Below are 13518 nucleotides of genomic sequence, written 5' to 3' on the forward strand. Positions count from 1 at the left end.
GAGTGTGTAAACACAGTGCAGTCTTTCTTCAATGGAAATGACAATTCCTAATATTCTTGAAACTTCAGGTCTTTCAGTTAATTCTCTGCATGTCAATTTGAATGCTGCTTTGGCTCATTGTTGTCCAGTTTAGGATTATACAGTCTCTTTTCTCATCCTTTGGTGAATTTTTTTTAAGGACTTGTTAGAATTTCTCCCCTTAGGCAGCAGCCTACTCCTTTTGGGATCTCACTGTTGTAATAACAGGTCTTTCAAACCATTGGTTTCTTGTTCCTTGTTGCATTTGTCCCTGAAAAGAGCATGTTTTATGGCTATTACATTTCTCACATAATGTGATTGAGTTGCAAGCACTTATTGCAGGGTGTAGTCTACGATTTTTCACAAACTCAAGATTATTCTCGGACTGCACCCTAAATTCCTTCTTAAGGTGCTGTCTGATTTTCGTTTAAATCAATTGCTATATTTACCAGTATCCTTTGTGAAACACAGTCAACCAAGGGTAAAGCTGCAGTGCACACATTAGATGTCCTTATGGGTCTTGCCCTTTTAGCTGAAAGGATAAAATAATTTGGATCATCCCCAAGGCTGTTTTTTTTCTCCCTGTTGCTGAAAGATCTAAGGGTCTCAGGTAGTTGCAACCCAGAGAATTTCTAGATGGGTGTCAGGTTGTATAAAGTTATGATACGGTCATTTTACAGCTCCCTGGGAACATCAGAGCACATTCAACCAAGGCACAGGCAGCCTCGTTTAGAGGTGTTCCTTTAATTGCTATTTGTAGGGCTGCCTCCTGCGGTAATGAATGTACCTTCACAAAACATTACTCTGTTGTGGAGACGGCACGTCCAGATGCTCGATTTTTACAAGGATGTATTAAAATCCCTGTTCAATGAGATTTGCAGTATTTCCCACCCCCTCTTTTATGGATACTGCTTGGGAGACACCAGACATGGCACACACATAGACAAGCACTCAAAGAAGAAATGGAAGTTACTTACCTGTTCAGTAACTCGACCTCTTTGGATGTGTGTCTGTATGTGTTCCATAACATACCCTCATTTCCCCACAACTGCTGAGTCCAATACTTGGATTGGGTAGTGGTGAAGGAACTGAGGGTGGTTGGTTGCTCCACACCCTATATATCCTCAAGCACAGGAGGGCTTGATTGCACCTGCTCCCTGCATAGCCTCAATGGACACTGCTGGCCAAAGCCTTCCAATCTCCAGTGGAACACACATAAATAACACATCTCGAAAAACTTCAGTTACTGAACAGGTAAGTTACTTCCATTTTTGTTGTTTACTTGATGTGGCTTAGACCAGTGACTCTTTTTTTCTGTTCCACTTTTAGGAATATCTTGATAGTGGCTGGAATTTGAACAACATGCCTGTGATGGAGCAGTCTGTACTTGCTCACATCACTGCAGATATATGTGGAATGAAATTGCCCTGGCTCTATGTAGGAATGTGCTTTTCTTCATTTTGCTGGCATATTGAGGACCACTGGAGCTATTCCATTAACTATCTGCATTGGTGAGTTTTGGAGAGGAGGGGGAAATAACCCCAAAGCCCCCACTGATTTGTAGGGACTAAGTCCAGGTTGTAAGTGCATAGATTTTTAAGGCTGAAGGAACTCTTATGGTTCTCTAATCTCACCCCCCGCATAATACGTGCCATAGAATTTCAACCAGCGAAATCCTGCGTCAAACTCAGTAACTTGTGGTTGAGCTAGAGTCTATCTTTTAGAGACATCCAATCTTGATGTAAAGACATCTCTTGCTAAGTTGTTCCAAAGGTTGCTTATCCTCAATGTTAAAACTTGTACTTAATTTCCAGTTTAAATATGTCTAGCTGTGATTTACAGCTATTGGATCTTTGTATTATTTTGTCTGATAGGTTGAGTTTTGTGCTATTAGAAATCTTCTCTCCACATAAGTAGTTGTTGATTATCATCAAGTCAGCTCTTTAATCAACACAATGTTGAAGGGAGCCATTCTTCTTACCCACAAAATAGATGAATGTCTTAAATTTCTCGCTGTGGGGCACATTTTCCACACCTCAACTGATTCTTCTAGCTCTTACCTGAACCCTTTCCAGTTTTTCAACTTCCTTTTTTAAAAATGTGCACATAACTGGAAATATAATTCCAGTCATGGTCTCACCAGTGCTGCATGCAAAGATAATACCACAGTCCTACTCAGTCTTCCTCTGTTGGTATGTCCAAGAATCGTATCTACCCCTCTTAGCCACAGTTTTGCAAAAGGAGCTCATTTTAATTTAGCTAACCACCATTTTCCTCAAGTCCTTTTCAGAGAGTCACAGCTTTCCAGAATAGTTCCGCATCCTGACATTAGTGTTTGCTTTCAGAACCCATATTAAGAAATGTAGTTCCAACTGCCTTGCTTCCTTCTGCTTTGCAGTGGAGAACATTAGGAACCACTGTGTCCTGTCTTCACTTGTAGACATTTTTCTAGCCTTTATTTTAAATAGTTGATGTGTTTAGCTGTGTGTAATCCACTTTAGAGTAATTTGCTACGTCATGGCCCAGCCTCCACTTCCAGCACCAGAAACCTGTCCTTCCTCAGCCTTCTTCACAGTTCATTGGAGGTGAGGCTTCAGGGTATGAGGAAATGACTTCTGATGATCAAGGGATACCTACAGGAGGTGTTATCACTGAAGCTACTTTGCTGGATAAAAATATAGATTCCTCGGTAGCTTGTCCTCTGGACAAATTTCTGCAATTTCAGGGGCTGTTCAGTAGGATGGCCCACACCTTGCAACTGGAAACTGGAGGTTAAGGCCAAAGACAGGATCACTCCCCCTCTAAGTGAAGGACTCCCTATCCCAGCCAGAGACATCTGAATAATGCCATCTATTTCACCTGCAGTATCTAAGAGGGCGGAGATCTCCTGTATTAATTTTGATGGAATATAGGGCTCAGAGAAAGGTGACCTGAAACTGCCCAATATTAAATGTATGCAGTGTTGTAACCATGTTGGTCTCAGGATGTTAGGGGGTACACGGTGAGTGAGGTCATAACTTTTATGGGACCAACTTTTGTTGGTGAGAGAGAGCTTTCGAGTTGACACAGAGACCTTCTTGGTTTTAACTCAGCCTACTTATTTTCCGTAGCAAACACACCATTAAATAGTCTCTTAACCTTTTATTAAAAATACAGAAAAAGAAGGGGAAACGTTAAAGTATTTGAAATATAAAATATTAAATAAGGCTTTTATTTTAACCATAATCCCATTCCCTTTTTCTTTAGATGTAGAGTGATTTTTTTATAGGGATTTGACAGTTTTTTAGGTGGTATCAACAATGGTAATAACTGTCCTTTTTGGGAAACAGCGAAAAAGTTAAGATGGGCTAGAACTATTGCTGCTGTTAAAGTCCAGTCCCTTTTCCAAGAAGACAAAACAAAACAAATGCATGTAAAAGGGGAAAGAAGAGAACAGCAAAGTTAGAAAATTCAGCTTTTATCTCTGGTGTTGACTTTCACTTGCATCCTCACTGCTGGAAAAACACAGGCATAGCACACAGTTTTATCAGCCACTCCAACAGCTGGCAAACTTGTACCAGCAGTGTGCAGTTTAGGGTATCACTTTTAGCTGCCTCTTTGGTCACAGGCTCTTCGCAGTGTTGCAAAATATACAGTTTTGACTGGCTAAGCTAAACTCTTATTAGAAGGAAAAAAGAGAGGGATAGGAAGAGAACATAAATGATTTAGGGAGAGGACAAATTCTCACATCCCAGGCGATGGTCAGGATTCAGCCAAAGCCAGTGGACGTGGCAATGTCACCTGGGTCCCTTGCTCTGGCCTGGTCAGTCGGGACCAGAATAACACATACCCAGTGGTGTAAAGTGGATCCTAGGGTCTCAGAATATGGTGGAGGTGGCAGCTATCAAGGTAAAGCATGCTCCTTCTGGATATTTACACAATGTTTGCCATAGTAGCAGCATAACTCAGAAAACATAGTGGACTAGATGTGACATTTGTTTCACTCTCTAGGGCTTCAGATCAAGTGGGACAAGTTCTGCTTTATCCCCTTGTCAGAGAATCTCCTTCATAGGAGAATCTCATTTAGTCCAGAAAGCTTGCCACTGTGAAATGATGTGGTCAGAAATGAAGGGGCTATCTGTGCAACGGATAGAGGATTTGTACCTGATTTCTCTTTTATCTGTGCAGTTTTGAACTACTTAGTCCAGAACTCTTTATGTATAGTGTCTACAGCATCCATAAAGGTTCACCTATATGCTTTATTAGTGTGTTACCCACAAGCACCCTCGTTGTGGTTACTTAAAGGCCTGACTACTCTCTTTTCTTCCATGACATAGCTTGTCCCTCTCTAGGAATTGAGTTTTGCTACTAACAAAACTCATGGAGTTCTGTCCTCCCCTTTCTGAGCCCCTGCAGCGTTAGTCCTTGGATCACCTGTCTAACAAAATGGCCATTCTGATAGTTGTCACATCTGCCAGGAGGGGCAGTGAGTTGCAATCACTGATGGTTACAACTCTATATGACTCACTGCACAAGGACAAGATGGTCCTCTTGTCAGGAACTCAGCTGGCTCCAAGTGCAGTTACCTGGCACCCAATGAGAGCGGCTGAGCCCAATTTCTTTCGCTAAGTGACTGTGCTGATTGCACACAAGCCAGCAGATCATCATTCAAGTCTTGTAGCAACAGCAGCACAGTGGCTGTTCAATGCATTCCGTGCCTGCAGCAACACTGGACCTGCTTCCTGTACTGGTCCTTGCACCAACCCGCAACTGTTCCTGCTCCAGGCCCAGTTTCTACCTTCCTCCAAACCTCCTGGCTCTGACCACTGGCTTGTCTCCTGACCATGACTGGTTCGGCTCTGACAGCTGGTTGTAACCACTGGCTTCATGACTCCAGTTCCCTCTTCCTGTTCTGCTACAACCTCTAGACCCGACTCCCATTCTGACCATTAGTTTGCGGTACCTACACCCCAGTGTGTGACAGTTTGAGCATCCTCCTAAAAGATAAGATGGGACATCATCTCACAGTATAGAGGTACCTAGTAGGAGCCCAACTCGCCCTCTCTAATGTTGTTGTAGTCCTGTATGATCTGTATAACAAGATCACCATGCTACATTACCAGAATGCAGTCCTTCAGTCCCAGGTGCAAGCCCAGACTCCTGTTCCCCATATCCTTGCATCCTCATCCTGTAAACCCCAGGTGCCCTTAGCAGGTAAGTTTGATGGGGACTGTGCAAAATTTTGTGGGTTCTTTAATCAGTGCCATCTTCTGTTTGTGTTATGGCCACAGATGTGTGCCAGGGATCAGTCCCGAGTGGGATTAGTAATTAGTCTGCTCATCGGGGGGGAGGGATAGCTCAGTGGTTTGAGCATTGGCCTGCTAAACCCAGGGTTGTGAGTTCAATCCTTCCTTGAGGGGGCCATTTAGGGATCTGGGGCAAAAATTGGGGATTGGCCCTGCTTTGAGCAGGGGGTTGGACTAGATGACCTCCTGAGGTCCCTTCCAATACTGATATTCTATGATCAGAGAGGCCCTGAAGTGGGTGTCCTGGCCCTTGGAGGGGTCCAGTCCTCTCTTTGAATGCTTCAAGAACTTTGTATAGGCAATGGCGGGCATCTTTGATGTCTCTAATAGAGAAAATACTGCAGAAGCTGCTCCCCATGCCCTAAAGCAGGGACCCCGGTCCACTGCTAAGTATTTAGTTAAATTTCAATATCTGGCCACAGGCACCCACTGGACTGAGTGACGACTTTAGGCAGGGGCTCAGTGACTATCAAAGATGAACTAGCACTGGGGAACTTCCATTTAATTTGGGAGAACCAAGAGCTCCATGACCACCATGTGCACACTGTTCTTGATCAGCCTTGCCAAAATCAACTTTACACAAAACCTGAGAAATACAAATTTGACAAGGATACCAGGGTGTTTCTGGACCTTGTCATCTCCCTAGTGGCAGTTGTCAGGGAGCCTCGGAATATGACTGCTATCGCCAAGTGGAAGGTGCCCTCCGATATAACGGGTGTGATACAGCATGGCCAGAGGCCAGCAGGTGGGTGATAGTGGGAAGATATGTAAGCCCCAGGATGATGAGAGCCTTATTCCCTGTAGAAGGAAGAGAGGTTGCTATAGATTAATTAGAGCACCTGAAGCCAGTCACCTGATTAAAAAAAAAACCTGTTTCAATCAGACAGTTGGAGGAGTTGAAGCAGAGTGGTTTGGTGTTGGAGCAGAGAGCAGTTTGAAGGAGAGCAGTTTGGAGGGAAGCAGAGGAGAGTTTGGAGAAGTGCTGTGGCGGGCCAGAAGACCAAGACCCTAGGTAAAGGGAAACCTGGCTTGTGCAGAGCAGAGGGACTCCACAGACACAAGAGGTTGGGAGAAACCTGGCCCAAGCAGAGAGAGGGCAGGAAGCCCCACAAGCTGAAGGGCCAGAGAGGGAAGTAGCCCAGGGGAAGGAATCGCTAGTTCAAGTGGTTTGCTGCTATCCCTAGGGCCCCTGGGCTGGGACCCAAAGTAGAGGGCGGGCCCAGGTCCCTCCCTCTCCACTCCCCTTCTCTTGGATACTAAAGTGGGACAGTTAATACCCCAGATCAGGGGCAAGAAACGGCTACGAGGTGATCCGTTTGTGGTCCCAATCTGCAGGTCTCTAAGAATCACCAGCGCCTCCCCAGACGCAAGGTTTTGCCTGCAACAAGACCACATCTATTGTGGGTATCACCTCTGCATTCCTGAGGGCAACTTCTGGCTTCAGGTACTAAGACTGTGTCATGACTTACCCATGGTGAGTCATTTATGTCAGTGTAAAACCTGGAACATGATTGCTAAGTACTGCTGGTGATCAACCCTACAAACAGATGTTAAGACACTATGTTCAATCATGTGAACTCTGCACCTGTACGAAGAAACCACAAGCAAGGCCATTGGACCTCCTTCAACCCCATCCCACATAGCCATGTTCATGGTTCGCTCTTTCTGTGGATTTTATTGTGAAATTACCATGCTCTCAAGGTCACTGTTATCCTGACTGTGGTGGTGGTTCTAACCAAGATGGCCCATTTGAGTCCTTGCCGCACCATTTCCTCTGTCTGTGAAAACCACACCAGTCTTCCTGGAGCATGTCTTCTGGTATCAGCATGCTGACATGCATAATTTTGGATTGAAGTCCTCAGTTTATTTCTTTGTTCTGGCAGGAATTTCTCTAACCCTGCACCAGGCCCCTTACCGCAACAGCCTACCATCCGCAGATAGATGGCCAAGATAGAAAGAATCAGTCAAAACTTGGAGCAAAAAGAAAAGGAGTACTTGTGGCACCTTAGAGACTAACAAGTACTTCTTTTCTTTTTGCGGATACAGACTAACACAGCTGCTACTCTGAAACTTGGAGCAGTATCTGCTGGTTTTTGAATTTCCATTGGGATGATTGACTTCCACTACTGTGTTTGGACGATTTGGCATACAACAACTTAACCCAGGCTTCCACTCAGCAGACTCCCTTCTTTGCAAATTTCAGTTTTCACCCTGGTTTCATCCGGACCTACCAGAAGGCTCTGTCATCCAAGCAACCATGGTCCTGGAGAGGACCTCAAAGAGCACTTACTGGCTGCTAAAGGATCTTATAAGCTAACCAAAAGAGATGAGCTGCCCTAGCCATGCTGTAGGGAATAAAATTTGTGTCTTGACCCAGAACTTGAAAACTGACCACCATTGCCTGGGTTCATTTCAGATCATTGAACAAATAAACATAGTTGTCTTCAGCTCCCAGAATCTCTCAAGATTCACTGCATCTTTTGTGTTTCCCTCAAGATGTTCATCGACAGTCTCTTCCCTGACAGGGTAGACCCAACCCCAGTAATAGTCCAGGAAGAGGAAGAATGCGAACTGATTCCAGATTGGTCAGTTAAAGCTCCACTATCTGATAGACTGGAAGGAGTGTACAGGCCAGAGGAGTAATCTTGGGAGCCAGAAGATAAAGTTCACACTCCTGACCTCCTTCAGAAATTTCACCAATGATACCCTGAGAAGCCAGGGATGAGGACCCCATGTGGGGGTACTGTCAGAAACTCAATTGGCTGCAGGCACAGCCACCTGGCAACCCAATGAGCTTGGTTGGGCACAATAAGCTCTCATAGAGTGAGTGTGCTCCCTGATTGGACGTCCAGCAGATCATCATTTAAGCCATGTAGCAACAGCAGCACAGAGGATGCTCAAAGCATTCCATGCCCGCAGCTGGTCCAGACCATTTTCCGTTACTGGACCTTTCTCCAAACCCGTGCCTGTTTCTGGTCAAGCACCAGACTCTTCTCCTAACCCCTGGCTCTGACCAACTTGCTTGTCTCCTGACCACAACTTTGGTTCTGCTCTAACCACTGGCTTGTCTCCTGACCATGACTCCAGTTCTGCTCTGACTCCTGGCACCAGCCATTTGCTTGTCTCCCAACCACAACTCCAGTTCCACCTTCTGGCTCTGATCAGACCAGTATGTCTGACTCCTGTTCTGACCACTAGGTCACACCGCCTGCACCACAATGTTACACACCTCCATCCCACCCCAAGTCTGTTTCCATAGTGGTCATAAATTTTCACAGGTTTTCACATAAGCCAATTTATATCCCTTAAAGTGTGGTATGGTTAAAGAGACTGTAGAAATGGCACTTTCTTAAACAGCATATCTGCTCTCTCTGAGTGTTCAGAATCTTATTTGTTGTGATTAGTGACATTTTATCTTTTATTCTTCCGAGCACTTTGGCTATGGGAAAGGGAATTTAATTCCATTCTTCCTCATACATCAACAGGATTAACCAAGTTCCTGTTGCAAAAATTATTACCATTTTTTTAACATACTTTTTAAAATGTGGACAACTAGAGCTGTACACAATATTCCAGTATAGGTGACACCAATGCAATATAGAGACATACCTACTCAAACAACGAGGTGTCCGGTGGCACCTTAAAGACTAAGTATTTAAAAATTTACCCATGAACGCTTATGCCTAAATAAATCTGTTAGTCTTTAAGGTACCACCGAGCTTCTCATTGTTTTTTGTGGCTACAGACTAACATGGTTACCCCTGATACTTGATACGTACTCAGTACGCCCCTGTTTATATAGCCCTTTTTGCTACATTGTCACACTGGAAACTCATCTCAAGTTGCTTGTCAACAATGTGACTCCCTAAATACTTTCCAGCATAGTCCCTCAGACTGCAGGCATTGCTTGTTTTCCTTGTTCCTAAGAAGATAAGAAGAACATAAGAATGGCCATATGGGATCAGATCAATGATCCATCTAGCCCAATATCCTGTCTTCTGACAGTGTTGGGTACCAGATGCTTCAGAGGGAGTGAACAGAACAGGGCACTTTATTGAGTGATCCACCCTGTTGCCCTTTCCCAGCTTCTAGCAATCAGGTTTATGGACACCCTGAGCATTAGGTTACATCCCTGACAATCTTGGCTAATAGGCATTAATGGACCTATGCTCTGTGAACTTACCTAATTCTTTTTTGAACCCCATTATAGTTTTGGCCTTTGCAACATCCCCTGGCAACAAGTTCCACACATTGTGCAATGTGAGAAGAAGAACTTTCTTTTGTTTATTTTGTTTATTTACTGCCTATTGTATTTCTGCAGTATCATCCCTGTTCTTACCAGATTCTGTGAGCAGGTCCTGCCTCATACCAGGCCTCTGATACAAGGGCTTATGTTTCAGGCTCTCTTCCTACTACACCTATTTATTTCATTGGGTGAGCCCTGGTTCTTGTGTTCTGTAAAGGGGTAAATGAAACTTCCTTACTCATTTTCTCCACACCATTCATGATTTTATATGCTTTTACCATACCCCCCTCAGTAATCGCTTGTCCAAGATGAACAGTCCTAATCTTTTACATTGCTCTATATGGAAGCTGTTCCATCCCCCTCATCACTTTTGTTGCCTTGCTCTATACTTTTTCCAATTCTAATGCATCTTTTATGAGATAAGGCAATCAGAATTGCTTACAGTATACAAGGTGTGGGTGTACCGTAGATTTATATAGTGGCATTATGATATTTTCTGTCTTCTTATCTATCCCTTTCCTAATGGTTCCTAAAATTCTGTTAGCCTATTGGACTGCTGCTGCTCAGTGAGCAGATGTTTTCAGAGAACTGTCTATGATGACTCCAAGATCTCTTTCTTGAGTGGTAACAGCTAATTTAGACCCCATCATTTTATATGTATAATTGGGATTATGTTTTCTAATGTGCATTATTTTGCATTTATCAACATTGAATTTAAACTACCATTTTGTTGCCCAGACACCCAGTTTTGTGAGATCCCTTTGTAACTCTTCACAGCCTGCTTTGGAACTAACTATCTTGAGTAATTTTGTATCAGACACATAATTTTGCATTTGACTATATTAAAACACATTTTGTTTGAAAGGACCTATGTGATCCAGGTTGCTACGTATAACTGCCCTGACCATCTCCTCATTTACCGTTCCACCTGTATTTGTTACCTGCAGATTTTATTGGCAGTGGTTTTATATTTACCTCCAGATCATTTATGAAAATGTTGACGGCATTGGGCCTACAGCCTCTCTAGAAACACCCCCATTTGATGCCACTACCTTTTGAGATCTGTCAGTTACTGATATTGCATAGTGTTAATTTTTTAATCAGCATGTCATGTGGAACTAAGTCTTACACAAGTCTGACATCAATGTAGATATCCTTATTGACCAAACTTGTAATCTTAAACAAACCTGATTTAATTCTTTCATTAACACCTGTGTTCCATAAAACCATGTTAACTGACATTAATTATATTCCTATCCTTTAGTACTTCATCAATTGAATCTCATATGAGCATCTTATCAATTTTTTGAATTTTGAATATTGGCATGAGCACTCATCCAATTTCCTGGAATTTCCCCTATTGTCCAAGATTTATTAAAAATTAACAACAGTGGCTGGAGATCTCATCAGCCATCTCTTTTAGGACTTTTGGTAGCAAGTCATTTGGGCCTGTTGACTTTAAAAATGTTTATCTCTAGTGGATGGCATCTAACATCCTTCTTCCTTACTAATGGTTTGGAAAGTAATTCATCATTCTCATCTGATACGAGTATATCATCCCGCTTCTTTCCAAGTACAGAACATGAATACTTTTTGAACGCTTGTATCTGTTACATAAGAACAGCCATACTGAGTCAGACCAAAGGTCCATCTAGCCCCAATATCCTGTCTTCCAACTGGCCAATGCCAGGTGCCCCACAGGGAACGAACAGAACAAGTAATCATCGAATGATGCATTTCCTGTCGTCTATTCCCAGCTTCTGGCAAACGTCCTGGTTAATAGCCATCGATGGACCTATCCTCCATGAATTTGAGTTCTTTTTTGAATCGTGTCATAGTCTTGGCTGTCACAACCAATATTCCCTCTAATTTTTAACAGGCCGTGTGTTCAAACAATTTCTTCTGTGCCGCTGCCGAAGTGCAAAAAACAAACAAAAAAAAAAAGCCGGAGTGCGTGTGGTGTTTCGCCATGTGCGCGGGGTTTAAGATCTGTGTGCGCGCACACAGCTTAGAGGGAACAGTGGTCACAACATCCTCTGGCAAAGAGTTTCACAGGTTAACTGTTCTGCATCTTTAATAACAATTTTATCATGACTATCTAGTGTTGGTCCTATATTCTTGCTAGGGTTTCTTTTGTTCCTAATATGTTTTTAAAAAAAATTCTTCCAGCATTGGATTTTTCCTTGATAGCTTTCCTTTTAGCTTTCTTTATCAATTTTCTGTACTTCACACCTTCTAATTTTATATGCATTGCTATTTATTTCCCCCTTTTCCATTTGTTATACAATAACTCCTCGCTTAACATTATAGTTATGTTCCTGAAAAATGCCACTTTAAGAGGAACAATGTTAAGCAAATCCAATTTCCCCATAAGAATTAATGTAAATAGGGGATGGTTAGGTTCCAGGGGAACATTTTTCACCAGGCAAAAGACCACACACACACACTTTTAAACAAACAATTTAATACTATACACAGCAAAGATGATTGTGAAGCTTGGTTGAGGTGGTGGAGTCAGAGGGTGGAAGAGAGTGGGATATTTCCCAGGGAATGCCTTGCTGCTAAATGATGAACTAGCACTTGGCTGAGCCCTCAAGGGTTAACACGTTGTTGTTAATGTAGCCTCACACTCTACAAAGCAGCAGGAATGGAGGGAGGAGAGACAGCATACAGAGAGAGACAGACACACACACACTGTGTGTGTGAGAGAGAGAGACATGCATCGCCCCTATAAGTACACTGATCCCACTCTAAGTACACTGCCTTTTAAAATAGATCAGCAAGTTGAGACAGCAGCTGCTGCCAGCAAGCTCCCTAAGTCCTAAGCCCTGTTGTGTCGTCGTTGCTCTCTCCCCGTCCTCCCCGCCCCCCGTTCTGTGGAGATGGCTTACGGGGGAGGGGGACACCCTGACAGTAGCACCCCTCTTCCCCCCCACCCCTCTACAGAAGAAGCAGGAGGCTCCCAGAGTAGCTTCCAGGCAGAGGACAGGAGCAGCACAGGGCAGTGGGGGAGGGACAGCCGAACTGCTGGCAATTGGTAGCCTGCTGGGCAGCTGCTGCACAGGGAACTTAAGGGAGCTGATGTGGGGCTGCCGGTCCACCCTGGTTCCAAGCCCCCACCACTAGCTCCAACGGGCTGCTCTTCCTGCAAGCAGTGGACAAAGCAGGCAGCTGCCAAACAATGTTATAAGGGAGCATTGTGCAACTTTAAACGAGCATGTTCCCTAACTGATCAGCAACGAAACAACATTAACAGGGAGGACGTTAAGTGAGGAGTTGCTATATATTGCTTCTATGGCGATTCTGCCTCAGCCAGAGGTTGTCAGGCCCCAGGTGGAATTTGTTGCATTTGCAGTGAAAGAACACTAACCTGAGCAGATTTGCTCTTGAGGTAATAAAAGTGGAATTCCACAATACACTCTTACAGGCAATTTCAAAATACTTTAAATTACACATTCAGAAATCTAGCTAATTACGGGTTAAGTCTGAAGAGAAAGTCTGTAGCATTAAATGTCAAGAGTTATGGCAGTGGATAGAGCAGGGGTGGGCAAACTCTGGCTCGGGCTGGGGGTGGGGGCTCTGGAGTGGGGCCAGAAATGGGGAGTTCAGGGTGCAGGAGGGGGCTCCAGGTTGGGGTAAGGGGGATGAAGTGTGTGTGTGGGGGATGAGGGTTCTGACTGGGGGTGTAGGCTCTGGGTTGGGGCTGGGGATGAGGGGTTTGGGGTGTAGGGGGTTGCTCTGGGCTGGGATCAAGGGGTTTGGAGGGCGGGAGGGGGATCGGGGCTTGGGGGGTGAGGACTCCGGCTGGGGGTGCAGGCTCTGGGATAGGGCTGAGGATGAGGGGTTTGGGGTGCAGGAGGGTGCTCCGGGCTGAGAACAAAAGATTCGGAGTGTGGGAGGGGGATCAGGACTGGGGCAGGGGGTTGGGGTGGGGGGTGGCTCAGGGGTGCAGACTCCGGGCAGCGCTTA

At 44.4% G+C, this 13518-nt stretch overlaps 1 protein-coding gene across 2 annotated transcripts in view; it reads left to right on the top strand.

The window, feature by feature from the left end:
* Positions 1-13518, top strand: part of KDM5B (lysine demethylase 5B) — a 185349-nt gene that overhangs the window by 93508 nt on the left and 78323 nt on the right. For both annotated transcript variants that reach the window (XM_077839601.1, XM_077839602.1), the window contains one exon: positions 1348-1529. In XM_077839601.1, coding sequence (XP_077695727.1) covers positions 1348-1529 — 182 coding nt within the window. The remainder of the gene's footprint in view (positions 1-1347; positions 1530-13518) is intronic.

The sequence above is a fragment of the Eretmochelys imbricata genome, chromosome 21 (assembly GCF_965152235.1).
Source record: "Eretmochelys imbricata isolate rEreImb1 chromosome 21, rEreImb1.hap1, whole genome shotgun sequence".
NCBI classification, from domain to species: Eukaryota; Metazoa; Chordata; order Testudines; family Cheloniidae; genus Eretmochelys; species Eretmochelys imbricata.